Source organism: Chelonoidis abingdonii, chromosome 11 (genome assembly GCF_003597395.2).
Source record: "Chelonoidis abingdonii isolate Lonesome George chromosome 11, CheloAbing_2.0, whole genome shotgun sequence".
Taxonomy (NCBI): domain Eukaryota; kingdom Metazoa; phylum Chordata; order Testudines; family Testudinidae; genus Chelonoidis; species Chelonoidis abingdonii.
Window position 1 is genome coordinate 41797092 of NC_133779.1, and position 27966 is coordinate 41825057.

Below are 27966 nucleotides of genomic sequence, written 5' to 3' on the forward strand. Positions count from 1 at the left end.
CCGCGTTCCTGGTGATTGCCCGGGGGTGTCAGCAAACCCGTGGGCCAAGGCCTGCACCGTTCCTGTAGCTTCATTAGAGCTACGATTGCACCAGCTGGGGATCTATGCCTGTGTCTTGAACTACCAACGCTCAAGACACTGAGCCACCCAGGGAAGGGGGGCTGCCAGAAGCTCTGGCCTGGCATCAAGGGCCCTGCGCATGGGGAGCCCCGGCTGCAGCACTGTGGGCCCGCAGAGATGCAGTCTGGGAAGCAGCAGGTGCTCGACTCCTTTGCCAATCAGACTCTAAGGGTCTCAAGTTGGGCAATCAGAAGTGGAGGATGCTTCTGAAAGTTTGGGACTTAAACCCTAAACTAATCTGGCTTGGGTTTTGCAGGACCCTGATACTCTGCTCTTCTTGCAAACTCTCCAGTAAGAGTCATGCTCTGCACCTACCTTTAATCCCTCAATTGCAAAGTACAAAGGTGGCATCATTATCCTCACTGAGCAGCTGGGGCCTGCCCCAGGGCACGCAGCAGAGCAATGGCAGTGAGGGGTGCAAAGCCCAGGTGCCAGGCCAGTACCCTGTACCAGATGTCAGGGAAAGTTCCTGCCCCAGCACTGTGCCAAGGCTCTTGGGAAGGGATCACTTTTATGGTCTTTTTGGATCTTAAGGGCTCAGTGGCTGGAGAAGCTACAGTACCATTTTCAGTCTTGGGGGGGAATGGGTGCGGGTGGCACGACTCCCCGAGTGGAGTGATGCCATCACCATTCAGTTAGGAGTCCCCACTCAGAGACACGGGGTTGTAGTTAAAAGAGAAAAATGCTCAGTTCAGCCTGGTTTGCTGCCCATCACAAATACATCCATGCAGCTTTCAGCCTACTCAGGAGAAACCCAGGCCTGGAATAGCACGGTGGGCTGCCGGGCGGGACTGATGCCCCGCACTAGAGAAGTGGGGGAGCTGGAGGTAAGGCTTACAGGGATTGAACGAACAGTGTGCTGGAGGGAGCCCAAGCAGAGTGTGAGGGACGCTGGCAGAGCTGTGTGGGGCCCAAGACTGGGCTAGCAGGGGGGCTGCAGGTCAGGACTGAAGTGCACTGGCAGAGCTGTGTGCGGGAAAAGGTACACAGCACCTGTCTGCAAGATGCCTGGCTCAAGCCTGCGCTGTCAGCTCCTCAACTTCATAAGCACTAAATTCACTCACATTTTAATGGAAAAAACCTTCCCGTGCAATCCTATTCCAGTTGGCAAATATTTACACCTGATCATCAACCTCCCTCCCTCCCCCTCCCGCTCTCCCCTTTTCAGTACAAACACTTACTGCCTTTTGCATTTCTCAGAAATGACCCCTGCTTCCTACTGGCGCCTCACGCCGATCCTTCCAACTGGGTTGGCCGGTTCATTGCTAGGGGCCTTTGGGCCACATGGTTACCTGAATACCTCATCCAGGTGAGCCCCAATGCACAACAGGTAATGACTCGCGGCCCCGGGTCCCGGATCCCAGCGAACACACCTGAGTTAATGAGGGCTTTGGTTTTTTGGTCTGTGGCGAAAATCCACTTTTCCACCAAAACTGCACTTGTCCCATGCGGTGAGACACCTCTCCCCTCCCCTGGCTGGACCCTCCCTGGCCCTTGGAGTGACCCCCAGAGAACCAGCCACTCTCAGACTCAAGCACCATGCTCAACATTTGTCACATTTTTTCCCCTCCTTAGAGATTAGCAAACCAATCCACCCGCACTCTCTGGAATTATTTGTGCTGTCTCAATGCAAACACTAGCCAAAAGGCGGGGCTGGCTTTTTTCAAAGAGGGCTATTGCACAAAGGAGAACAGATTTGTGTCAGTAGTGCGGAAGGGGTTAAACGGGTTGTAAATTACCCATTAATGTGGAAATGTTACTGAGAAGAATATAAGGAAAAGCCTGACTGCTGGATTCTTTGCATTTCTAGCTTCTTTATTTTTCCCCCAGGTCACTTTAAAAGGATGCAGAAAGTAATATGCAAAGATCTGCTGTGGGCTTGGTTGAGGATTTCTTCTGGGGTTTTTTACACCGTAGCTTTGGAGCCAGATACTCTCGCTATCCAAGGACTTGATGGAGTAAGCCCCTGGCTGGGAAATGAAGTAATTCGATTAACTCAAGAGCTATCTGCGCTGAGGATACACAAGGTAGGACGATGAGGGTCCACTGGCCAATCAAACCGGCCGCACCAAAGGAGTGCTGAACCTGAGCCAAGTACGAAGGGGCCCTGGGTTCAGTCACCTGAGCCACTTTCAGGGGCTGTCGTTACCATGGGGCTCTTGCTGACCAGCTTACAACACGGCCCTCGTTCCACACGTGTGCGATTCGTCAGCCCAGCTCTGAGCCCCCTCCTGCCGGGGGCTGCACAGACCCAGAGGGAGAAACAGGCGGATCAGGCAAGGCAGACACAGGGCAGGAGGAGAGGATGGTACATGTGGTTTCCTATGCAGGGGGGACAGTCCTATCTGCCCTACAGAGTTGATTGTGCCGGGGGGACCCAGCTGTGTCATAGGCTTCTTCCCCACGCGGTTCCATGGAGCTGTGAATACTGTTTGTGCAGCGCCTTGCACAGCAGGGCGGGGGTCTCCAGGTACTTCCATAGCATACACAATAAGGGGGTCCCCTCCAGCGCTGGCCTTGGTGGGGTGGCAGGACCCTGCAGCCTAGAAAGTGGTTTCTAGGGATGGTTGTGGCTGCTCCCCCGTGGGCAGGACACAATCTGTGCAAAGCGGCTCAGCAAGTCCCCAGTTTAAATCATGCTGCATGTTGGGGCTGCATTACCCCGCCACGAAAGGCTACGGCCACTGCTCCACGTGGCTCCTTTTCTTCGCTCAGTGGCGCCTGGTGAGCCACAGGTGACGGTCAGTCTGTGGGCAGGACGACACAGCCACGGAGCCAGCTCTTTAAAGGTCACTGTCAAAGGGCGAAACGAACCACATCTGGTTTGTGGTGGAAGCGCTGACTCAGAGCAAGTGGGGAAAGGAGCTCTCTCCGCTCTGCCTTTGTCTCTGGCACTCCCCCTCTGCCTCCGAGGGCCTGATCCTGCCAGGCCTCCTGCGCCCTCAGCTGCCTGCTGCGGCATCTGTCATTATTTATTGGCAGCCAGCACCTGCTCTCCCAGGACAGTCATGCTCCCCTCTTCCTGTTTTGTGGGGGGAAGGGAGGTGCTGTGTTTGGGGCTTTGTCAGCCAGGATAGAATTCCTTCCTGTCCATAAAATCAAACAGGGACAGAGAGGTCCGGCTCTTCCCCTGCTTTTATCCAGGAGAATCTGCCTTTCCCGCCCCTTCCACAACAGTCATTGCCAACCCCCAAGGCCTCCTTGTGTGCCGGTGCAGTGCCCAACGCAATCCTGGCCTTGCCTGGGGCCTGCAGCACAAATAAGACTGAATAATCAAAGTTTCCAGGGCACAGTCTGTGGGTCTCTCAGTGAGGGAAGGGCCTGAATGGCCTTGAATGTGCTGCTCTGATGTTCAGTCCCACTCAGTGCACCCTGGTCATTTCCTGGCCATTGCTAGCACCCTCTGTCCTGCCACCAGGAACAGATTGTCCCTCCCTCTTCCCACACTCTGGTGTTCCATTCACAAGCATATGGGTTTTATAACTAACTATTTCCCCACAGCTGCTCTGACCTCTGGAGCCTATAAGAAAGCCCCCAGATTTGCCTTCAGTCTGCAATTTCCTTGCTAGAGCCATTAATTTACCCACTTTGCTTTCCTGCACCTCAGCAGCATCTGCATGGGTGCCCTCATGCAGGTCATTTGCTCATGTTTCCAGAGGCATTCCCAGAGCAGAGTGGGATGAATCCTGGTAGACAAACTCATAACATCCCCGTGTGGTGGCTTCCGATTCTGTTCCCCAAAAAACATAGCATTTGTTCTTTGAGCCAGTTGCTTGTCCTAAGCAACAAATATGCAGCGTGTTCACATGCTTTTCTGGCGCGGGTTCTGTCCATCCGCATGCTGTGCTACACTGCTGCAGTGGCACTACCCTCTGGGTGTCTGTCCCACAGGCCCCGCACAGCTCCCTGCACTGGATCCTGGGTTGGAGGTTTGGTGGGACCTTGTAGATGAGATTAAAAAAACAATCAAGAGCCTGAAAACTCGTGGTTATTAAAAACCCCACTGCCCTTTTTGCAAGAGAAGAGGAGTTCGACCAAAGGACCCGTCAACTTGGGTAACTGCATTTAGCCTTCTATAAGGTGTGTGAACAACTGGTTGGAAAACTGTACTCAGAGAGTAATGATCATGGTTCACAGTCAAGCTGGAAGGACAAATCGAATGGGGTCCTGCAGGGATCTGTCCTGGGGCTGGTTCTGTTCAGTGTCTCCATAAATGATTTGGATATCGGCACAGAAAGCACACTTACAAAGTTTGTGGACAATACCGAGCTATTGCAAGTGCTTTGGGGCACAGGATTAGAATGCAAAATGATCTGGACAAACTGGAGAACTGGTCTAAAATAAATGGGATGAAATTCAATACAGACAAATGCAAAGTGCTCCAATTAGGAAGGAATAAGCAACTGCACACATACAAAACGGGCATGACTGCCTAGGAAGGAGCACAGAAGAAAAGGCTCTGGGGATCATAGTGGGTCACAAAGTAAATATGAGTCAACAGGGTAACATCACTGCAAAAAAAGCAAACCTCATTCTGGGACGTATTAGCAGGAGGGTTGTAAGCAAGACACAAGCAGTAATTCTTCCGCTCTACTCCACGCTGATATGGCCTCAGCTGGAGTATTGTGTCCAGTTCTCGGCACCGCACTTCAGGAAGGGTGCTGACAAATTGGAGAAAGTCCAGAAGAGAGCAACAAAAATCATTAAAGGTCTAGAAAACCTGACCTGTGAGGAAAGGTTGAAAGAACTGGGTTTGTTTAGTCTGGAGAAGAGAGGCTGAGGGGGGCTATGATAACAGCCTTCATTTATAGAAAAGGTTGTTTTAAAGAGAAGGGTGACTGATTGTTCTCCTTTGCCACTGAGGACAGGACAAGAAATAATGGGCTTAAATTGCAATAAGGGAGATTTAGGTCAGGAAAAACTTCCTAGCTGTAAGTTACAAATTACCTGGAGAGGTCGTGGGATCTCCATCACTGGAGGTTTTTAAGAACAGGTTAGACAAACACCTGTCAGGGATGTCAGGGGCTAGATCAGTGAATCTCAACAGCCAGCCTGTGGACTGGCGCCAGCCCCTGAAAGCTCCCTGACACAGTTTGGGAAGGCAGCAAGCCAGTCCCTGGTATCAAAAAAGTTGAGAAACACTGGGCTAGGTGATACTTGGCTCTGCCTCAGTGCAGGGGACTAGACTAGACGACCTATCAAGGTCCATTGCTATGATTCCACCTGGACTCTGAAGTGGAGAAATTATGTTTTGCTTCTTCTCCTGCAGCACTGCTGGGTAATATTTTTCTGTGTTGTTTAAACAGATGCCACTTCAGAGGCAGATGCTTTTCAATGCACTTTATTCAGAGGCAGTGAAACGTGATGGGATCGTTTGGGATGAAAGATGTTACTGCATCGTACGAACAGCTGTCAGCACCACCTATAATTAATTTGAGCAGGACTGGCCCTGTGATTGCTCTTTGCCACAGTGTGGGGCTGCAGTAGGCATCAGTGGTGACTGTCTCTCCTAGGTGCTCCATTACCCACCTGCCAGGCCCAGGCCACATGGAGGAGGAGGAAGAGCAGCTTGACTGGAACACAGAGGGGTGAGGAAGAAGGAAGATACAGGGTGGGGAACAGGAGCTAGGGAGTGTGACACAGGAGAGTGCGGGGTGGATTGACCTGGGAATGTCATTTAGTTTTACTGGGGCTGTCTGCATGGGGGATGGGAGAGCAGGGGGTAACTTTAGGTGAGGGACGGTACCTGAGTCTGTGACCTGAGCCAGGAGGGGGGTGGGGCAAGTCGACACCTTTGCCCTGGAAACTGGACAAAGGGAGAGGGGGAGAGGAAGGGGGCCAGAGCCTGCTGGAGGGATTTTTGGTTTAAGTTCTGGGCTGGCTGGGAAGAGGCAGGGAACCCCAAGTCTGGGGTCTAAGATCCTTGCCCCCCAGAGGGACCTGGCTGGGGGGTCCTGCTTGGGACTGTGTTCCTGTCATCTAATAAACCTTCTGTTTTACTGGCTGGCTGAGAATCCTGGTGAATCGCAGGAAGCTGGGGTGCAGGGCCCTGACTCCCCCACACTCCGTGACAGGGAGCAGTTCCAAAGGGCAGCAGGCAAAGTACGGGAGCTGGGGGTAAAGGGGGTGAGGCAGGGAGAGTTTCTGGGTTGGGGAGGGTAGAAGAGTCTGTGACCAGAACTATGCACCCCTCTCTAGACCCTGGCGTGGAACCCAGGGTTCCCGTCTCTGCATTCCTTCCCTGTCGGCTGGTAGCTCTGCAGCCCTCCGGCAAAGTGTGTCTCCATTCCCCTCTACTGCTGGGTCCCCACAGAACATAACAGCCTTCTACTGCCATCGTTCTGGTAGAGCTAAAGATCACAGCTCCGCCAAGGACCCGTGTGTGGCTGTGGGTCCACTGCATGGAACTTTTGTTTTGTCAAGTGTTCCATTTTATTGGCGGTTTGAAATGAGGAAACCATGTCCCAGCGAGTTACATCAAAGAACTTGAAGGCTGCAGAGTGAAGCACTGCCCAGTTAGGAAGGCCAGACTGAAGGCTGCTTTAATCCTCGTGCACATGCGTGGATACCCTCTGTAATGACATGAACACAGGCCATTGGAGAGAACCCTTACGCCACATTGGCTAGCTCGCATTAGGTGTGAATGGAGGTAGGATTGTTAAATTGGTGTGTTGGGAACCAAGGTGGCTGGCAAGGAGCAAGAAAGGAAATTCTGCTGTGAGAAAATCCAGCCTTGCCAAGAACACCCTGTTTATTTATGTTTGTAGGAAGCCCTCAGCAGCAGCAGAGTCTAGATCCTGGACAGATCATTAAGAGCCCAATTTCTCTCTGAAAGAAGCATATTCTCTGTCTTGTCCCATCCTTAACTGGATAGGCCCTCTGGCGGGCTGGCTTTACTCTGTGAGCCCTGGACTGGGACAGAGACAGGGACTGGCTTATTGACCCAGTCCACACACCAAGTTGTACCAGTTTCACATAAGGGTCTTTACATCAGTATCACTCAAAAAGCCTGTGGTCACTTTTAATTCCCTGTAAACCTGGTTTATATTGATTTAAATGGACCTGGCCCCCTTGCTGCCTTCAGCTCCACAGATATAAGGCCGAGTTACAGGGAAGGGAAACTTGCCTTTTCAGATAAATGGAAATGGTCAGCGGAAAAGTCTATTTTTCTTGAATTTTGGTTTCACTGAAAAAAACAAATGTCTTTAAATTGCCAAAATCCCCCCATAATTTAAAAATAAATGTATTTTAATTTTTGGGGGACAAACACACACACACACAAAGAAAGACAAATTGTCCATGGGAAGAAAACCGATTCCCACCCTGCTGTGAAGAGTGCCTGGCAAGTAACTGATTTCTCTGCCGATCTTAGTTAAACCAGCGCAACCCTTGTGCGGAGAGAAGCCCTTTGTCCCTTGTCTGTACATCCCCAAGCACACCAGGCACTGAGCGCTTCCTAGGGGCTCTATGTGGCTGCAGGACGGAAGACACCGGCTCCTGTTACACTGGTCTACAATTTTTGAGAAGTTGTCTGCTTCAGAGCTAAAATGTGGTATTTATTATGTATTTTGATGTGCTGAATTCAAATATGACAATTAAAACAACTGATTGGCTACTGTTTCTAAGATATTTAAGTTTTTACATTTTATGTCTATGTATATTGTGTAGATAGTAGAGTTTTAATCATAAATTGTAAACCTAGGTCTTTTCATGTGTTTATGGTTGCTTTACATGATAATATTTCACCTGTCCTGTTTATGTAACACTTTAAAAATCAGCAAAAGGGTTATATAAATAAAATTTATTATGAAACAAAAGGCAAAAAACTATTATGTACATAGTTTAGTCCTATTCAGTGTCTACTCGGCGCTTCTTGGCTTGTCTCTTGTATTCATTAAATGGAGCATCTCTTGTCACTGTCCAGCAATAGTCTGCAAGCATTGATGGGCTCCATTTGCCCTGATAGCATTTCTCCATTGTTGCAATGTCCTGGTGAAATCGCTCGCCGTGCTCGTCGCTCACTGCTCCGCAGTTCGGTGGAAAAAAATCTAGATGAGAGTGCAAAAAATGTATCTTTAGTGACATGTTGCAACCAAGGCTTTTGTATGCCTTGAGGAGGTTTTCCACCAACAACCTGTAGTTGTCTGCCTTGTTGTTTCCGAGAAAATTTATTGCCACTAACTGGAAGGCTTTCCATGCCGTCTTTTCCTTGCCACGCAGTGCATGGTCAAATGCATCATCTCGAAGAAGTTCACAAATCTGAGGACCAACAAAGACACCTTCCTTTATCTTAGCTTCACTTAACCTTGGAAATTTTCCACGGAGGTACTTGAAAGCTGCTTGTGTTTTGTCAATGGCCTTGACAAAGTTCTTCATCAGACCCAGCTTGATGTGTAAGGGTGGTAACAAAATCTTCCTTGATTCAACAAGTGGTGGATGCTGAACACTTTTCCTCCCAGGCTCCAATGACTGTCGGAGTGGCCAATCTTTCTTGATGTAGTGGGAATCTCTTGCACGACTATCCCATTCGCAGAGAAAACAGCAGTACTTTCTGTATCCAGTCTGCAGACCAAGCAAGAGAGCAACAACCTTCAAATCGCCACAAAGCTGCCACTGATGTTGGTCATAGTTTATGCACCTCAAAAGTTGTTTCATGTTGTCATAGGTTTCCTTCATATGGACTGCATGACCAACTGGAATTGATGGCAAAACATTGCCATTATGCAGCAAAACAGCTTTAAGACTCGTCTTCGATGAATCAATGAACAGTCTCCACTCATCTGGATCGTGAACGATGTTGAGGGCTGCCATCACACCATCGATGTTGTTGCAGGCTACAAGATCACCTTCCATGAAGAAGAATGGGACAAGATCCTTTTGACGGTCACGGAACATGGAAACCCTAACATCACCTGCCAGGAGATTCCACTGCTGTAGTCTGGAGCCCAACAGCTAGACTAGAGCCAATCAACAATTTTAAGCATCATTTTCGTTCTCAGTGACCCAGAATTAGTAAAGTTTGACTACATTTATTTCAGAAGCATTTTGGCTGTAGAGCAGTGTTATTAATAAGGGAAGGGCAGGAGCACATGAGCAAACGAACTTTCTGGGGTAGGGGGCCAGAAATGGCGGGTTTACTCCCAGCCAGACAAGCCCCAGACTAGGAGGAAGAGCCGCTGTGGTCTGGGGGGAGGCGGCCAGGGCTCCCAGGCAGGCACACGTGGGAGAGCCCAGCTCCAGGCGCCCTCCTGGGGGCTGAAATCCCGGTTCCTGGGCTCCGTTGGGAGGGTTGATTACTCACCTCGTCTCGCAGGGAATGTGTCTCTTCCCAGCTCTGGGGGCGGGCGGGACACCGGGGCGCGTTATTCCGGGAGGCTGGCTGCGAACAGACTCCAAAGCCCCCAAAGGTTACAACCAGCGCACAGAGAACCCGGGCCGGGTCAGGATTTACAGCCGTGACTCACAGCTGATCTTTGCAAGTCGCTGGTTGAGTAAGAGGAGAGCGATTTCAGGAAATGTCATTGAGATGGGGGGGCCGGGGGGCGCTTTCTCCCACACCCCTCTCTTTCGCTCTGCCGCAACCCAGAGACAAGCGGAGGGGGGGACAATAGGGGAAATACTAGAGGATCTCTTCTGACTCGGGTTTGTAAATTTCTGTCCCCCCATGGGGGCGGGACCGGGCAGTGTGAGGCGGGGCCAGAGGCGCATTAAGGAGCTTGTCAATTTCAGTTGTTCAGACTTGCTTAGGACTTTCCAAAACTTGTCGGTATTTCTCTGTCCCCCCACCCCCCGCTCCTCTTTCAGGCATTTCTCAAGATCTCCTGAAATTTAAAATTGGGGTGTGAGAAATACACACCCGGAAAAAAAATTGCGGGGAGCCCCATTCCCCATTGGGAACATCTGCCGGGGGAAAGGAAACATTTCTGCCCCTCGAGGTGAAGAACGTCCCCCCCACACACACACAAAAAGTGTTGAAATATGATCACTTTTTTGTTCCTTTGGCTTTGTCTTCCTCGAGTGGAATCCTTGACATGTAAGTAACGCCTGCATTCCGTTCTCTCCGGGCCTGCTCTCGGGAAGGTGGGCAGCAGATAAACGGATGTTTCGCAAGTCAGTAATAGACCGTATCTGATGGGATAATGTTAGCAAGAAATCGATAACTGGCTGGGAACAAGCGAAAAGGTGTGTGTGGGGGGGTGGTATTAGGGAAATAGGAAACTCCAGCAAGATGGAATTTTTAGAAGCCCGGAGAAAGTCACCTTGGCAGTTGCAAGGTGGGAGCGCGCGCTTGGTAAAAGGGGGTCGCCTGGCCCAGGCAAAGCTGCCTCGGAGACAAGACAAAAGGTGGAGGGAAGGATCGTTGTAGATAGAAGGGGAGGGGCAGAGCCCGCCAGGGCTGAGCAAGGTTGTGGCGCAAACGGCCAGTCCATATCCAAGAGGTGGGGTGGGGCGCGCGGGGCAGATTTTGCTTTCAGGCGCCCGGAGTTGTTGAATTCCCCGCGAAACGCTTCGGGGTCTGCTCGAGCCCTTTGCCCCGCGCACATGGGACGGCGGCTGCACGGATCTGCCCCCAAAATACCGTGCAAGAGAGAGAGGCACCAACAATGGCAATGGAAGCCAGGAGAAGCTCCATGCGCCCCTGGCGCAGCTGCGGAGAGGCGAGCGCAGAAATCGGTGATGCTGGTTTGAAATGCGGCTCCTCTGACCGTCTGTAGCAAACCACGGCGAAATGCGCCCCCCTCCCTGCCTGTACCCGGCCCCCTGGCTGGGGGGGGCGCTTTCCCCGGGGGTCCTCTAAGGCCCCTGCCCCCTCATTCGTTAGTCCTCACTTTTCTTCCTTCGCCAGACCCATTCATTTCTCTCGGTGGATTTCCGAGGCGCGCGGGTCGGGGGTCCCCGGCCCCTATAATAACCCCCCCGCCCAGGTTCTCTCTACCCCCCCGGGTCCAGCTGTGCTCCCCGGGTCTCACACATCCTGTCTCAGGCACACTGCGAGCCTGGCTGGGCGAGTCCGAGGCGAACGTGCCGGGCTCGGGCCCTTGACATGACAAAGGGTTCCCAGCCCTCAAGCCCCCACAGCGGCTCCCAGCCTGCGCGCAGAGAGGGGGACTCTTGTCCGCGACTCGCTCCGCCGCGAGCCTCTGGAACCGCACCTGGAGAGGGGGACCCCTTCGCTCCGCGCCAAGCGCAAGGGGGGGGTGCGCTGGCGCAGCGCTGCGCGCCGGGAGCAAGGCGGGGTGCGCGCCGCAGGATAACGCCCCAAGGCCGTAACAAAGGGCTTTATTGCTGCAAATCTAAATCCCCCGCGGGGCGCACGCCGGGCCCGTCTCCCTGCGCTGGGCTGGCTCTGCGCCCCCGCACAGATCCCTCGGTGAGACCAGCCAGGCCGGGGGGAGGCGGAAAAAATCACTCCCCGGGCTTCGTCTCCCCGTCACCAGCCGCCCAGCCCCCGCTTTTGGGTGCCGTTCCGCAGAGCCGCCGGGGCGCAGGCTGAGGCCAGGTGCGGGCGGTTCCCCCAGGAATGAAGCTCCCTTCACCATTTGTCCCCCCCCCCCCGCCGCCAGCGGGTCGCCCCAGCCCCGGCAGTGCCCTGGGGTTGCCGCCACCCCAGCCCAGCCCAACCCCGGGGGCGCACCCGCCTGGCGCGGGGCCCAGCGATCCGGGAGGCAGCCGGGCCGGGGGACGTGTGGTCAGCCTCGCACTCCCGCAGGGCCCCGTTCCCAGTTCGGGACCCGCAGAGCGCAGCCCCCATTGAGAACAATGGAGAATCCCCCTCCCCCCATTGAGAACAATAGAAGGGACTTCTCAGTCCCACTTCGGGTCCCGTTTGGGCAGCGGGGCTCCTCTGCTCACTCAGGGGAGCAGAACAGGCCCTTCATTGGCTCCTGAGGACCCAGATATTTCCCCCCAGGGGAAGGGTTTGGGTTTGGGTTTGGGTTTGGGTAGGGGCCAGTTTCTGCCTCCTTCAGTTGGGATGAGCATTTCACCAAGAAAATGTGTGTATGTGGTGTGTGTCTCTGGGTGTAGTGGAGGGAGTGTATCTGTGTGTATGTATTTGTGATGTGTGTGTGCCTGTATCTGGGTGTGGACAGTTGTGTGCAAGTGTGTGTGTGTGCCTGTATCTCAGAGCAGGGAGTGTATTTCCTAAGGCCCCAGAAGTGCTGTTAACACAAATTAGCCTTTGGTTCCTGGAGTTGTGTTTTTGTTTCCCAAGCAAGGGGGTGGGGGGGAATTCCCTTTCTCCTGTAGCAGGAAGTTGGTGCTTCCTTTTTATGATGGGAATTTCTCAAGACGATATTTGCTGCAAACACATGATCTAGTCTGGCCAAGAAAAGCTGCTGCTGTTGTTTAGGAAGCATCAGCCATCCCCCTAGCCTGGCCTGGGCCGGACAGACCACCCCAGTGACACATAACGCTGCAGCAGGACGCCCCAAACCTCAGCCAGGACAGTCCTGCTCCCAAGCACCTGTGGTGAAAGAACCTGCCTGGGATGCTGCTGCTGGATGCTCCTGGGAACACACAGTGCCAGGGGTATTTTGTGACTTCCCGCACTCTCAGTAGCATCACCCTGGACATGGCCAATATTAACAGTAACAATACAGGCTGTGGCTCCACAGTGCTGAGTTGTGTTTTCCTGACAGGCAGTAAGTAGCTTGCAATGACTTATTTAAGGATTGATTAATAAGAACCATTAGCAGCTGATTATTAAACAGCAATAGCTAGTTATTTGGAACTGAAATAACAGCTAAGCTGGGCTCGTGCCAAGGAAACGAACCCAAACTGAGGAATTTGGAGTTAAAGTTCCCGGGTCTCATCCTGCACTCCCACTCCATTGAAGTCAATGGAAGTTTTGTATGGAGAAGGTTCACAGGACCAGTCCCCAGGCACTCCTGGGTTAATACTCTGTGGGTGGCACTTGCTGTGTTAGTGGGTGTCCCACATGCCAGCTGGCCCTGGCATTGCTACAGTCAGCAAGGTCCCAGGTATGCACAGACACTGATGTCCAAGTCTGGAGGTATTTGATGGGCATCTACGTTGGCAGGGGGTGATTGTTTAGGGGTTTTGTGGCCAGATTAGGGTGATGGTAAGAAACTCAAGCTCAATTAGCGGACAAACCTTGTCTGTTAGGCTGGGGAGCAGTCTTTCCAGGGCAGCATAGGTTGTATGGAATTGCCTTGGAGTCTGTGTTTTCAGGCACCCACCTGGGGTTGGGGAGAACTGGGCTAGATGTGACCTGCCAGCCCTAACCCCCTCCTTGGGTAACTCTCCTGGTTTCCCTGGAGTTCAGTGGATCCAGCCCTTTGATCCTGGCTGGAGCACTCCCATGCATCAAAAGGTAACCCTTAAATGAAAGATTAAAGAGGCTAGGCCTCTTCAGCTTGGAAAAGAGGAGACTAAGGGGGGATATGACAGAGGTATATAAAATCCTGAGTGATGTTGAGAAAGTGCATAAGGAAAAGTTATTTACTTATTCCCATAATATAAGAACTAGGGGTCACCAAATGAAATGAATAGGTAGCAGGTTTAAAACAAATAAAAGGAAGCTCTTTTTCACACAGTGCACAGTCAACCTGTGGAACTCCTTGCCTGAGGAGGTTGTGAAGGCTGGGACTATAACAGCGTTTAAAAGAGAACTGGATAAATTAATGGTGGTTAAGTCCATAAATGGCTATTAGCCAGGATGGGTAAGGAATGGTATCCCTAGCCTCTGTTTGTCAGAGGGCAGAGATGGATGGCAGGAGAGAGATCACTTGATCATTGCCTGTTAGGTTCACTCCCTCTGGGGCACCTGGCATTGCCCACTGTCGGTAGACAGATTCTGGGCTAGATGAACCTTTGGTCTGACCCGGTACAGCCAGGTGTACCTTATGTTCTTAACCCAAAGGAACAGCCAGAAATGGAGGAGGGTCTGTTAAATGAACAGGGCTAGGGGAGAGCAGGGGAAATGTCTAACAGTGGCTTGTCTGGAGTTGTCATGAGGGGGGGGGGATTGTGCCCTTTCCCTAAATCTCCAGAGTCTATAGTCGAAAGTCTTTCCTCCCGTTTTTGCTGTTGGGTTGGTGGGGGAGAGGGATGGCCCCTCTAGGCTGGGAACATGTTCCCCCATCACAGCTAGATTCCCCACAAAACATCCCAGAAGAGGGTCACAATGGAAACGGGCAGGGAATGGTGATGAGAACACAATAAGCCAGGCACGGGCCTGCGTATGGCATTTCTGTTGCCCCCACAGACTTGGCACAATGCCCACCTGGGGACTCACACTTTCCTATGGGGCTCCTGGGCTGTGAGACATGCAAGGACACTCCCAAGGTATAGACCATGGTACATGAGTACCAAATCCCTCCTCTGGGGTGTGTGTTGGAATTACACCCCCAGGGGCTGGTGTACACAGAGAGTGATGTGCCCAGAAAGTCTCTTAAGAGGGTTAGGACTTGAACCGTCTTTTACCCACAAGCCCGTCCTTTCTCCTCGGCAAAGGTATACGGCTTTGCTGTGCTCTTTTATGAACTCAGCCTGCATGGGTGGATATACTTAGGATTGCTCTGAATAATGGAAAACACAGACCCCCCCCCTTAGTTCAGAGGCCAGCGGGTAATTTTCAGTCACTTATAACTTTATACGTTTTTTTTCAATTCTGTCCAAGGCACTCACCCTGCCTGAAGGCTAAGCCCATGCCAACTTTGACATGCAGAAATGAGCCCTTTCAAGTGACGAGAACGCAAAAATAAACCAAAGCACTTTTAAAATTACTGGTTCCCCCCCCCCCGCCACACATACACATTTGACTCTAGTGAGTTTGATAAAACATTTAAAAAGAGTCACCTGAGGGATGGAGCATGAGAAATTCAGCCTCAAAACCAGAAAGGAAAAAAAAAAGGTTGAGGAAGATTGCGAAGGAACAAAGCCTTTGGCTGAAATGGCTCTTTTGGTTGGGGTTTCCGGGGACTGTCACATCACTTTGACACAGCAACATGGGGCGTCTGTGCACCACATTTCTCAGGATCTGCGGGAACATTAACTGTATTTTTTACAAAATTTGAGACGGTACAAATTCTCCTTTGTTTTCCCCTTTGGGGAACTTGCAGATAATTATTTTTTTAAATCTTTACAATTCCCAGTTAACGCACACTCTTGCTGTGTGATCTCAGAGGCTTTTCTCAGAGATTTTTCCCTCCTTTCCCAGGCATTTAAACTTCCAATATAAAAATAAAATGAAATCCAGCCATTCAAAAGAAAAGAAAAAACGCTCCTGACACCTTAGACGTGTGGTTTTACTTTATAGTATTACTTAGCACCTGATCAGCATTTTTTGTTTAATAGGAAAGTAATAAAACTTCTAGCAGGTATTTTAGTTCCGAGCTGCACATTCCACACATTGACTGTGTCTCTCTGGCCCATTCCTCTCCAATCTGAAAACTTCACACTTTTCCCTTTTAAAACACATGTTCATTTCTGGGTCTGTCTCGAAAAAACACTGCTTAAAAAATTGGCCCCTGCAGACACGCCCTCTCTAAGGCTTTGCGTGGAGGACGGGAAACGTGTCTGTTTTATGATGCTCGGACGTGTTTCCAGTGGTGTTTAGATTAAGATTTACTAGAATTAGGGTCCAGAGCATTGGCTGCTTTTATCCGCAGGGTTGCAGCTTTCTCACCGAGAGCTCCTCGGGGTTTTGACATGCTAGTGGATGGAAATGCTTGTGTGTAGGGTGATTACGTTTTCAGAGGCCCTTTTGGAGGCCAAGGCGCATTTTGTCGTACACATCGGGCTGGATGTTCTGAACTGCAGAGATTCTTTGTGAACTTGGGGGGCTCTCGGGCCGTACAGCAGTGGGATGGGCCTTTGCTTTTAGCAAAGGGGAACATAAAGGCAAAGCTTTGTGCAGCACCTGTACTGCACATTCCCCAGTGGCAGCTCTGCACGCTAGAGACATGAGGGAAAGGTCCCTCTGGCTGCGGTTCCTCATCTTGTTCAGGCGTCTAGTTACGCGTAGGCCATTCTATGGGGCTAGCTTAGGCTCATGCTGACTAAGCTGGCCCAAGAGAAAATGCCACCCCCTTGCTAAGCGATGTCAAGGTATCCCCATGCCAGGCAGCCCTGTTCATGGGCAGTGCTGAACACGTGCCAGACAGAACGAGGCCCTGAGCCTTGCCTGGGGCCTCTCGGCACTAGCACAATATGAGTAAATAGTAATGCAGTGGGGGCCCAGTTTGCCACTGGAATACCAGGGCCCAACTCCGTTGACATCAGGGACCGCGCTGTGGACTCAGCTCCTTGCCCAGCATCTGTACAAGCCTGGGGCTTAAGGCACAATGTGTTCTTTTGTCATCAGCGCTGCAATCCAGGGGGGCTGTTTTGCCTGCTCACTCTGGGAGCTTTTAGGGTGCCCCGAAGGCCAGGGGCTCGGAGAATTAATCCCAAATAAATGCCTTGTCTAGCTCCCTGAGGCGTAATTCATCCCTGGGCAGGTGGCCACAGGGGGAAGATCACCGCCAGGAGCAGAACATGAGCCTTTTGGAGAAGCAGTTGCACGGCTGACAAAGCTCTAAAGTGGCATCTGCTCAGCAGTGATTGATTCTAGTATCTCCAGGGCAACCAAAGTGGCATTGGAACATTGAGCGTCTTAGTCTCTATGGGAAGGAGATCGGTGGCGTTTCCTATATTTTGATAGCTAGAAATGTTGTGTAAATCTCCCAGAGCTCGGCAGGGCGGCCCTGTGGCACAGAGGGTGGAATATAAACAACCAAATCAGATAAAGCCTCAGCGAACCCTTTAAATACATGCTTAGCCTTGAGCACATGAACAATTCCAGTTAGGTGAGTAGTACTGCTAATGAAAGTATGAGCTTAAGAGTTGTGCTGAATCGGTATCTTTCACTGCTGCCCGGAGTGAGATCAATACTGCGACTCTGGCTATACATTTAGGGCTGCACTGTCAAATGGGCATCTGAGCTCTGTGTCAAGTGGGTAATGGGGCATAGGGAGGGAGCGTGATTGTAACAGCTTGCGTCTTTTCAGCAGGTGGTGCTTAGGTGTGCGAACCGGAGTGTACAAATGTCACTGGGTGACACTCTGGGTACACATCGTGCTCCCAAGCGTAGGGGATGGATCTGCAGGTCCAGACTCCGACTCAACAAAGCTCTCAGGTGCCGGGCAGTGGAATCTTGGCTCCTGTACAACGAATGGGGCGAGAGGGGCTCCTTAGACTGCGATTCACAAAAGCCAGTATGCTAGGCTCTCCCATGGGAGATGCCAAGGAGAGGGGTCTCCAAGCTCCAGGAGGCACCTGCTTCTGCTCCAATTCACAGCCAGGAACCTGCTTTGGAGTCCAGTGCGCCTCATGCTGATTGGGGAGGAGGAGGGGTAGCCCTGTGAGAAGGACTCTGTTGCCTGGTGGTTAGAGCATTCACCCAGGATCTAGGAAACCCAGGATCCAGCCCCGCTGCTCCAATGACTATTTATCCAGAGTACAACAGCTTCACTGTGAGAGCTTTGAGGGATTTTCCCCAGCTTGGACTATCCCATATGCCCGTGGTTAGAGCCCCCACCTGAAAGGTGGCAGATCCCTTCTCCCTATCAGGCGGAAGGGGGATTTGAACTGGACGGGGGGCTCCCACATCCCAGGTGAGTACCCCTGATCACTAGGATACAGGATAGGAGGGAAGTTCTCCTCTGAGCAGCACCTTGGACAAGGTAGATGGCCACACACAGGCCTGTCTTTCCCTGGTTTGGGAATCGGTTGGGTGCAGGGACGCAGCCACGTGCACATTCACAGGCAGAAACATGGGTGTCTAGGGAGCTTTTACTGCCAAAAGTTAGACAACAAGGAAATTTAGGCACCTCCAGGGTCTCAGCAGGAGTCCTGTGCATCACTGTGGGCCAAAACTGGACGCAGGTGCCTACAAGACGGACATATGCTCCAAACTCAGGCCTTACGCACATGCTTAAAGTTAAGCAGGTTCTCTGGTGCCTTGCTGAATTGGAGCCCCCCAGAACAGTGCGTAACTGGCCAGCTCTGGGTCCCTGACACTTCCTTCTCTGGTGTAGGGAGGGCTGGCTGTGAATGTGTTTTTTGAAAAAGTGTTTCCATAGCTGTTTTTGAAATCCCCTTTGCCACAAGCCCCACCCACCACACCAGCCACAGGCAGCCGTGCCCTACCAAAACCCAGCCCCATAGGCTGCAGCAACCAAAGCCAGAGCAAACCACAAACAGTCTGAGCGAGAGACACCTTCTCCACTGACACAAGCAGCTTATTCTTGGAGAGAAATCCACACTCCACTTCCATCTCACCATCCAAGCGGGAAAAAGCTGCCAAATCTGCTTATATAAATCCCAGGCATCTCCTAGGCTTTCATCAGAGGAAAAGAGAGGGAGGATTTTTACCCGGCAGGCAGATCAGAGTCTATTTGGGGGAAGAGTTAGAGGTTGAGCCCTGTAAGAGATTGTTCCTTGATTTTCCTTTTTTTTTTTGCTGCAGATCCTGCAGTCATATCCCCCCAAGATCCAACTCTGGTGATTGGCTCTTCGCTCATCGCCGCTTGCTCAGTGAACTCTGACTTACACCTGAAAGCAGAGGACCTATACTGGACTCTGAATGGCAGACGTCTCCCCCCAGAGTCCTACAAGGTCCTCAATGGTACCACCCTCAGCGTGGCTCTAGCCAACCTGAACGGGTCCAGGCAGCAGTCAGGAGATAACCTGGTGTGTCACAGCAGAGACGGCAGCATCCTGGCTGGCTCCTGTCTTTATGTGGGATGTATGTTTGCAATGTTCTGCTTAGAGAGATGTTTTGCCCCAAACACCCCAGGCACAGCCAGAAAAACAAGCCAGCCCAAATTCATCCCTGGTACAAGTCTGCTGAGTTGGAAGCTTACACAGGGATGAATCTGGCTACAGAGGGATATTTACCTTGTTCATTGATAGACCTTAACTTTAGATTGCACCTTTTATCCTAAGGCGTCCCAAAGCACGGACTGTACAGATACAGCAGTTGCTGCCCACCCACCGACATGCAGCTGTTTCTGGGGTGGAACCTCCTGGCCAGCACTGCTCAATAGCATTTAGGAGGAGAAATTAAGAATAAAATCTCTAATCAAAACTGCCCTGGGGTATTTAGAGAGGAGAGAACCACTCGAGTTGGAATTTGGCCCAGACACTAGGCTTAACACTCCAGCTCTTGCCAAAAAAGTTCCCCTGGTTTCTACCAGTGGCAAGACGTTCAGAGGGATTTTGCTTCTTTTCCAGATGAGAAGCCGCGTGTTGTCATGTCTCCGCCTATTTCATTAGGGGCTGAGCATTTCATTAGAACAAACGGAGTAATTTAAAACAGTGTAGCTGGTTACCAAGGACAGAGTCAGAGAAGCCCCGCAATAACAGTAATTTGTACACTAATCCTTTGCACCTTTAATGTCCTTGTAATAATTTGCACTACCTGCTCATTTCCCAGCATTCATTAATGGAACTCTAATTCTGGGAGTTATCAGAGCTGGCTTTAGCCTCTGCATGAGAGCGCACAACAGCAGAAAGACTATTTGGCAACCACTGGTAAAATTACTGTTGTCCAAATCAACGATCATAAGATTTTATCTTAGGCTATTTTAAGGACATTTCTAGGAGTTTCTCAGAATACAGAGGCTTAACTGGGAACAGAAAACCATTTGTTTTTTTTGTTTGTTCCCAAAAGAAAACTGCTTCAGATCTCAGCTCAGCAACAGAATAAATGGGCAGATGTTTAAAAAAAAACCAACCCAACAAAAGCACTTACATTTTAAATGAAGAGCTGGAAATCATTTGCTCTTTCATGCACCTGCCAAGACCTGAGTTCAGGAGCCTGTCTTCCTCCTAGAACAGTGGATAGTTTTCTTGGCACCCAGCTCAGGGTATTTTCCTGTGTTCCCTGGGGTGTTCTGGATGTTGATGATATCATCCACACTTGCATAGGAATCACAGAATTCCAACCTTGGATCCTGGCAGGTGAGTGACAAATGAGCTGATTTTAGCTGAGCATCTAAATGCATTTAGTCAGGAATCTTAAAACAGTTTGTTAAATCTATTGAACAAAGTTCTCAGGCTCAGCCCTTGTAAGTCTCTATGCTGCTTTGAGCTGGGGAAGCTTAGGCAGTTTCTTTGCAGAACTAGTTTCATGTTAAGGTTCTTTTCTCTTAGTGCCACCAGAAAAACCAGTCAACATAACCTGCTGGTCCAAAAACATGAAAGACCTCACCTGTAAATGGGCCCCTGGCACGGAAGGCGAGACTTACCTGCACACCAACTACACCCTCAAATACAAACTCAGGTATGGGCAAGCTGCGGGGGAAGGGAGATGAATTCTTTGCTCAGGATAAACAGCACACGCTGGCCTTTTGGGCTGGGAATCTAATACCTTGCAAAGAGATGTTGCCAGTATTAGACAGCAGATGAATGAACCACAGTTTGTGTTAGGAGCAGTTAACTCCTGTGTTAATATGGAGGGTGCAGGGTCGCCTCCAGGCACCAGTGCTCCAAGCGTGTGCCTGGGGCAGCAAGCCGCAGGGAGTGGCCTGCCGGTCGCCATGAGGGCAGCATGCCTGCGGGAGGCCTGCCGGTCCCGCAGTTTTGGCAGCAATTTGGTAGCGAGTACACTGAAGGTGCAGGACTGTGGGACCTCCCGCAGGCATGCTGCCGAATCCACCTGACTGCCGTGTTTGGGATGGCAAAATACACAGAGCCACTCCTGGGAGGGTGTAGAGTTGGCAGTGCTGTCCATGCCTATCGCTCAACGGATTAATACCAGTAATATCAAAAGCTGCTAGTGAGGAAACCAGACATCCCTGCACACGCAGTGGAGCCAATGTGCATGTGCAGAGTTCCGGAAGCAGTTTCAGCTGTCTGTGGAAGGTTGGACGGAAACCAAGGGCCAAATTTTCTGCTGGTGCAAACTGACTGAGTTCCCTTGACTCCAGAGCCAATTCACCAGCAGAGAGCTCGACCTGACAGGAGGGCTGGTGCCTCTTCTTTGCAGGTGGTACGGCCGGGATAACACGTGCCAGGAGTACCGCACTGCAGGGCAGTACTCCTGCCACATCCCCAAAGACCTGGCCCTCTTCACGCCCTATGAGATCTGGGTGGAGGCCTCCAACCGGCTCGGCGTGGCTGTCTCTGAAGTCGTCATGCTCGACATACTGGACGTGGGTGAGACATTGGCTTGTGCCACCCCCTTCCTGCATGGGACCACTGCTCATGTGCTTCCCGCCTCTCTTTCCTTTCTTTCCATTTTAGGCTGTTTTTTTTTTTTCTTTTTTTTTTAAGAGTAGATTTTTATTTTTGAGAGGGGGATCTAAATCCTTCAGAAACAGCCCATGATCTCCGCCCCCTCCCCAGCCCAGGAGGGGCTTAGCCACTCCATTGGGTGCTCCGGGGTGGAATCCCAGCCCAAAGGGCTTCCATTGGAACCTCCCATTGCTGCCCACTCCCCGTGGGGCTGAACGCACCATTGTGGGGCTGGACACCGTGGGGAGCAGTTGTGCACAGGGGACGAGAGGGGAGCCGAAGGATTTCAGTCAAAGTCTGGTGGGAAGGCCTAGGGCGGCCCGTCCCTAATTACCAGCGTGCCTCTGCTCCCAGCTAACCTCCTTCCTCTGGCTGTGCTGGAAGGCGAGACGGGTGGAGCACAGCGGCTCTGGTAATCTGAGCCCCGGCTGCTTGGAGCAGCGCCAACAGGAGTTGGGGGGCTTCTCACATGCTAAAGAGCTGCTGACACCTCATGGAGAATGTTACAGCCCATTGCGGTGAGACCTGATCCTTCCTTGAGCGCCCCAATCTCTGCATTCCCTTCCCCTCCTGCTGCACTGCTTGCAAACAGGATAGTCCCTGCCCTGCTCCTTCCCCAGGTGGAGCCACAGCCCTCCCAACTGTGATGTCACAGCTGGTTGCTGCGGAGATGACTGTGATGTCACACATAAGGGATCATGACCTCAGCTGCAGGGGAGGCATAGCAGAGCTCCAAGGGGGACCAGGATCCTGGGTTCATGGCATCCTCCCTGGTAATAGAGAAGGACGGAGAAGGGCAGCAGGAAATGGACGATATGTGAGCAGAATTGCTTCTAATCTAATTAGGATGTTTCTCCACGTTTTCCTGGAGGCATCTGTTGTTCCTTAATCCTTTCTGCCCCATGAGGCACATGGCCAGGAAAGGAGCTCCACCCCCATCCTGAGGCCTGCTGCCAGGCCCAGGCAAGGGGGGCAGGGCTGCCACGACCTGAGACCAGATGTCCAACCTGCATTGCGGAGAACATAAAACATCCCTGGTTCATGGCCGGAGGAAGAAATGCCCCTTTTTCCTCTTGTATCGTAGACTTTGGAGGCAGTGTAACCCCAGCATGATGTGCTGATCCATGGGGCCCACCAGGAGGCAGATGTCACATCCCCCTCGCGGGCCAGGAATGGGCAGTTGCTAAGGCCCATAGATCATAGAAGCATGATCATAGAATGCCAGGGTTGGAGGGGACCTGCGGAGGTCATCTAGTCTAACCCCCTGCTCAAAGCAGGGCCAATCCCCAAACAGATTTTTGCCCCAGTTCCCTAAATGGCCCCTCAAGGATTGAACGCACAACCCTGGGTTTAGCAGGCCAATGCTCAAACCACTGAGTATCCCTCCCCCTAGTATGGGGAGTGGGTGTCCCACAATGCACATGCACCCCCCCCCCCGCATTGCACACACCAGCAACAGCAGCAAAGCGAGCAAATGCCCCAGACAATGCCCATTGATTGCCCCAGCAGCCAATGGGGCAAGAGGCTGAAAGAAGGGCTTCATTCAGAGCCCCCCTCCCCAGTCCCAGCTCTCCTCCCTTCCATCTGTGCACCGGGCTGGTCTAGCACAGCAAAACACTGTTGGTGCTTGGTCCTGCACCCCCAGCCCCAAGAGGGTCAGAGAGCTCCCCAGTGGCTTGGGTGCTCATCACCCCGGCACCCCACCCCCTGAGTTCCCCCCAGGCTGGAGCGTTAGCAGCTCACCTCCGTGGCCAGAGGAGCACCAGTGGGCCCCACAGCCACATGAGGCTCCTGTTCCCACATGCTCTGTAAGCGAGTGGACTCACCCCTGCAGCGCCTCCTGCTGGTCATCCATGGGAATTAGCTCTTTCAGCATCCTGGAGCGCCCCCTGCAGGCTGGTGATCCGCCTTACTGCTGACCCCCATGTCCCTCCCAGGATCCCACTGCCCCTTTCTCTGGGTTGCTGTCCCCCTGGCAGTACCCCCACACTCTGGGTCTCCCCACCCACTAACCTCACCTCACCTCAGTGTAAGGCTACTGCCAGTCCCCATCTGGCCCCCCTCCCTGGAGCAGAGGGCAGTGTCAGCCACTCATCACAGGCAAGGGTGGGCTGCCCCTGTGCAGCTCCAGTACTGTCTTAGGCCCTCAGCTAGGCCCACAACCTGGGGCTTTACTAGGCCAGAGCTCCCCAGCTGCTCTGGCCTTCCCCCAGCCCTGCTTCATCCCAGGACCCTCCTCAGCTCCCTGCAGCCAAGCCCTTCTCTCCCTACAAACAGAGAGAGACTCCTCAGCTTCTGGCTGCCCTGGCCTTCTTATAAGGCCGGGTTAGTCTGGCTGGGGCTGGGGCATGGCCCCAGCTGCAGCCACTTCCCCCAATCAGCCGGGGCTTTGCTCCCTTCCCCAGCCCCAGCCCTCTCCGAGGCTGTTTCAAGCCTCACAGGGCAGGAGGGGGTACCCACCCCACTACATGCTCCCTGCATCACACGCTAGTGGCCACAAGAATGGGAGAGCTGCCTGCATGCAAGATGCTTCTGCACTTTACACCTTACTCTGCCCTGGCATGAAAGTAACGAGACAGGAGCAGATTCCTGCCTGAAAGCCTCCCCTGGAGGAGCAACCCAATCCCTTCCCAGGCCTTGTGAAAACGCAAGCCACGACCTGGGCACAGCTGCTGTCTGGCCAGGCCCTATTGCTAGTGACTCCCCGTTTCCATGCACATGCCCCATCTATCTCTCTGTGGCACCGTGGGCCCCCCGAAAGCAGCACTCCGGGTTGGGGTGTTCATCTAGGTCCTGCGAGCAGCCCTCTCCCCGGCACTGCCTGTACTTGGTGCGCTTAATGCATCTCTCCCCCTGGCAGTCACCACCGACCCGCCAGCGGACGTCACAGTGAGCCGAGTTGGGGACCTGGAGGACCAGCTGAGCGTTCGCTGGAGCTCCCCGCCTGCGCTGAAGGATTTTCTGTTTCAAGCCAAGTACCAGATCCAGTACCGGGTGGAGGAGAGTTCAGAGTGGAAGGTGAGCGTGAGGGAGCAAACACGTGCATGGCTGGGACCCAGGAGACTGGAGCCGTGCACGCCTGCTAGAGAGGGACTGGCCTGGTGCTGGTGCTCAAAGCCCTGCCTGGGCCTGGCCTGTCCCTCGCTCAGCATGGGAGCCATGTGGCTCTCTGAGCATCCTTCCTCCCTGGGGAACAAGCTCCGAGTGGATCTCTGGGCATCAAGGGAAGGCATATTCCAGGGCACAGCTGCCAGCTCTGCTACAGGCCTGGAACCCACCTTCCTCCTGTCCCGGCAGGTGGTGGATGATGTAGGGAACCAGACATCCTGCCGGCTGGCAGGGCTGCGGCCCGGCACCGTGTACTTCGTCCAAGTTCGGTGTAACCCCTTCGGGATCTATGGCTCCAAAAAGGCCGGGATCTGGAGCGATTGGAGCAACCCCACGGCGGCCTCAACCCCTCGGAGCGGTGAGCAGCACGGCCCTGCAGCAATAACCATGGTGGGGGAGGAGGGAAAGGGCCCCTCTGAGTCCTCCACACTAGCACGGCCCGCAGGTCACAGGGGAGGAGACTGGGGCAATGTCCAGCCCTGGGGCATCTGCCAAGGACCCAGCTCCCAGCTGATCTGCATGGGTCACTGGAGAGCAGGACCCGGGATCCTCCAGTGGGAGAGGCTGCAGCAAGGGGCCTCAGGCTGGCAGCGGGTACTTGGCCCATGGGCCTGGCTGCCAGGAGGCGCATGGGCTCCCAGCTGGTGGGAGAGAGCCAGGTGAATGCCCTCAGCCACAGGGTACCTCGGGATTGCAGTGCTGGGGGCACTGGACACGGCACTTCCCTGCAGGATGGTCGGAACCAGCCATGCCCTGTCCAAGAGGTGCTGCCTGGCCTGGGCTGAGGCAGAGCCGTTGCCCCCCAGATGGTGTCTGGGGGCTCTGACAGCTGGGGCAGCTGCTATGGAAAGCCCCAGTCCCAGCTCCATTGCAGGCAGCACGGCAACTCCACCTTCTCCAGCTGAGGCTGTCGCTCATCACAGCCCCCCCAGTTCACTTGCCTTGGAGGGGTCCCTCCGGGCTCCCCAGCAGGCCGAGCGCCTCTGCAACACCCCACACATCCCTCAGCCCAGGGTGGGGAGCAAGAGACCAGGGCCGGAAATCCAGCCCAGTGCCGACTCCCCCATTCCCCCCGGAGATGTAACTTTCCTTGGCGTGCCGGGGGTCTTGGCACCCCGCCAGCTGTTGGAGTTCAGGGTCACCCCTCCCCGCCCCTTGGCTCTGGCAGTAATTAGATTAGCATTCAGTCCTGCTGGGGCAGCCATTCCTCCCGCGCCATATGCAAATTGGCTGCTATTCCCATTGTCTTTTGGGGCAGTGGGGTTGGGAAGGGAAGGGACAGGTGGGGTGGGGGGCCAGGCAGGCTGCAGAGGCCCCAGCAGCCCAGCCTCTGCTTCCCCACTTTCCGGAGAGCGCTGGACGTGCGGAGAGGTTGTTCCCCCCTTGGCCCCGCTCTGTGCCCAGCACCTGGATTTCTTGCAAAGGAGCCAATTCGGAGCTCTGATTTCCCAGCAGGGAGAGCGTGAACCTTGTTTCCACCCCTCCCGCCGCGCCAGCACGGCCCGGCCGTTCAGCAGGGCTCGCCTGCCCTTATTTATGATGTGACGTCGATGTCACACCTTCCCTGGGCATTTGTAACACAGGATCAGTGGGGGAACAGCTCTGCCCCACCCTAGCACTCGCTGGGGGACCCGCAGGCTCAGCCTCTGGACTGCACTACAGGGGGAGCCCGGGACCTGCCAGTGCAAGGACTGGGACCCCCACAGCTGCCCCCAGCCAGGAAAAGTCGCTGGGGGCTCAGCGCCAGAGGGAGGGGAATTCTTAGGCAGACAGAAGATTTTAGGTCATTTGGAGGCATTAAAACTCAGGAGGGTCCTGTCTAGACAGCTTTGCAAATCGCCTTCCCAGGCATCACAGGCCCAGCCCCAGAGAGCTGGGGTAGGAGCCTTCCTGCTTCCACAGGTGAGCTAAGCAGCAGGGAACATGCACCGGGGAGAAATGGCCCCCTCGCGTCAGCTCCAGAACGGCAGGGTTCCCGCCCCGCCCTCCGGTGCTGGCACTGCCACAGCTGCACCCTGGGCCGCAGTTCCCATGTTGCTCATGAAACCCAGAACATGGCCAAAGACGAGCGCATCCGGGGCCACAGACGTGCCAGGGTTCTTGGCCATCCTCCCCCCAGCATCCCGACTCCCAGCAGCACCGCTCTGACCCCCTCTGCTCTCCCTGGCCCAGATCGGCTCCCGGGCGTGTGCGACCCCAAGAGTGGCGAGCACAACACCACGCTGCGGCGGGAGCTCAAGCAGTTCTTCGGCTGGGTGAAGAAACACGCCTACGGCTGCTCCAACCTCAGCATCAAGCTCTACGACCAGTGGCGCGTCTGGCTGCAGAAATCTCACAAAACACGGAACCAGGTAGGTAAGGACCCTTCTCCGATTCCTTACATCTCTGTGCCGAGAGGGAGGTGGGCAGGGAGTTTGGGCGTCAGGTGCCCCCCACCCACGTCACCTCGCCCTGCGAGGAGCAGAGTCTCCAGATACACAAGGCTGCCTCCATCAGGGGGCTGCTGCTCTCCACCATCAGATCCCCCTTGCCCCCTGGGAGCTGTTCTCTATGGCCCTGAAGGGGCATCTCACCTGCTGCAGCGCCTGCCCCGGGGCACGGTTTCGCCAGCCCCGGTGATCTGGAGATGGGGGCCCAGGCTGGGGCACCTGGGAGCCGGCACTCGGAGGTAGTCAGGCCTCTGCACTTTCCTGTAGCACAGAGGCTGAAGCAGAGACAGGGCTGCCCTCTGGATTTATACAGGGGAGCCTGCAGGGTCCTTGGCTCCAGGCAGGGTGGCACCCTGATACATGCCCTCATCCACCGGAGGCAGCATGCTTTGCCCCGGCCATGAGGCTCTGAGGGGAAAGTAGCACGCATAGGCTCTGGCTGTCCTGCCCCACTCTGGAGAGGCAAAGCAGCTGCCTGCACATCCTGCCCAGCAAAGCTGAGCTGCAGCCTCTGGGGAATCTGGGTCCTGGAGCCGGCTCTGTTCCCCCTGCCCCACCGGCCTCCCAGAGACATTCCCGCCTGGCCCTGAGCCCATGCCCCAGCCCTCGGTGCCCATGCAGCAGCCAGTACTCGAGGTTATAGGAGGAAGCAGACGCACCCAGCATGCTTTACAGTTGCTGGAGGGCAAACAGGCTGACGGGACGCAGACAGGCTGGGACCAGGGGAGGGGTGCTCTGTGGCTGGCCGGGCGGGTGCAGGGGGGCACATTTGGCTTCACGGTTACTGCCTCTGGAAGCTGGGCTGTGCTTTCGTTCTAGGTGCTGCCCGGCGATAAGCTGTAGCCCGCGCCGCGCTCGGCAGTGGCAGGAGAGCAGAGGGAGCAGTGGGCTGGAGCTGCACGGCACCCGCGTGTGGCTGGACCTCACCCAGCCCTCAGGACTGGGGGAAGGGCACAGACCCCCCCCCCCATCATTCTTCTCCAGCAGGGATAGGAAGAAACAGACTTGGACTTCGAACGCCTCCCCCAGGCGCTCCTCTCCCAGCACCCAGCCCTGCTTCTGG

At 53.8% G+C, this 27966-nt stretch overlaps 1 protein-coding gene across 2 annotated transcripts; it reads left to right on the plus strand.

The window, feature by feature from the left end:
• Positions 1-9872: 9872 nt before the first annotated feature.
• CRLF1 (cytokine receptor like factor 1) lies at positions 9873-27958 on the plus strand. Of its 2 annotated transcripts, none has more exons than XM_032782809.2 (8): positions 9873-10153; positions 18596-18874; positions 20284-20413; positions 21119-21288; positions 24227-24384; positions 24664-24832; positions 26647-26829; positions 27723-27958. In XM_032782809.2, exons 1-8 carry the CDS (start codon positions 10099-10101, stop codon positions 27737-27739), a joined length of 1161 nt encoding a protein of 386 aa, XP_032638700.1. In that variant the 5' UTR covers positions 9873-10098; the 3' UTR covers positions 27740-27958. The 2 variants fall into 2 exon arrangements, with proteins under 2 accessions (XP_032638700.1, XP_032638698.1); XM_032782807.2 differs by having other exon boundaries at positions 26647-26825.
• Positions 27959-27966: the final 8 nt, after the last annotated feature.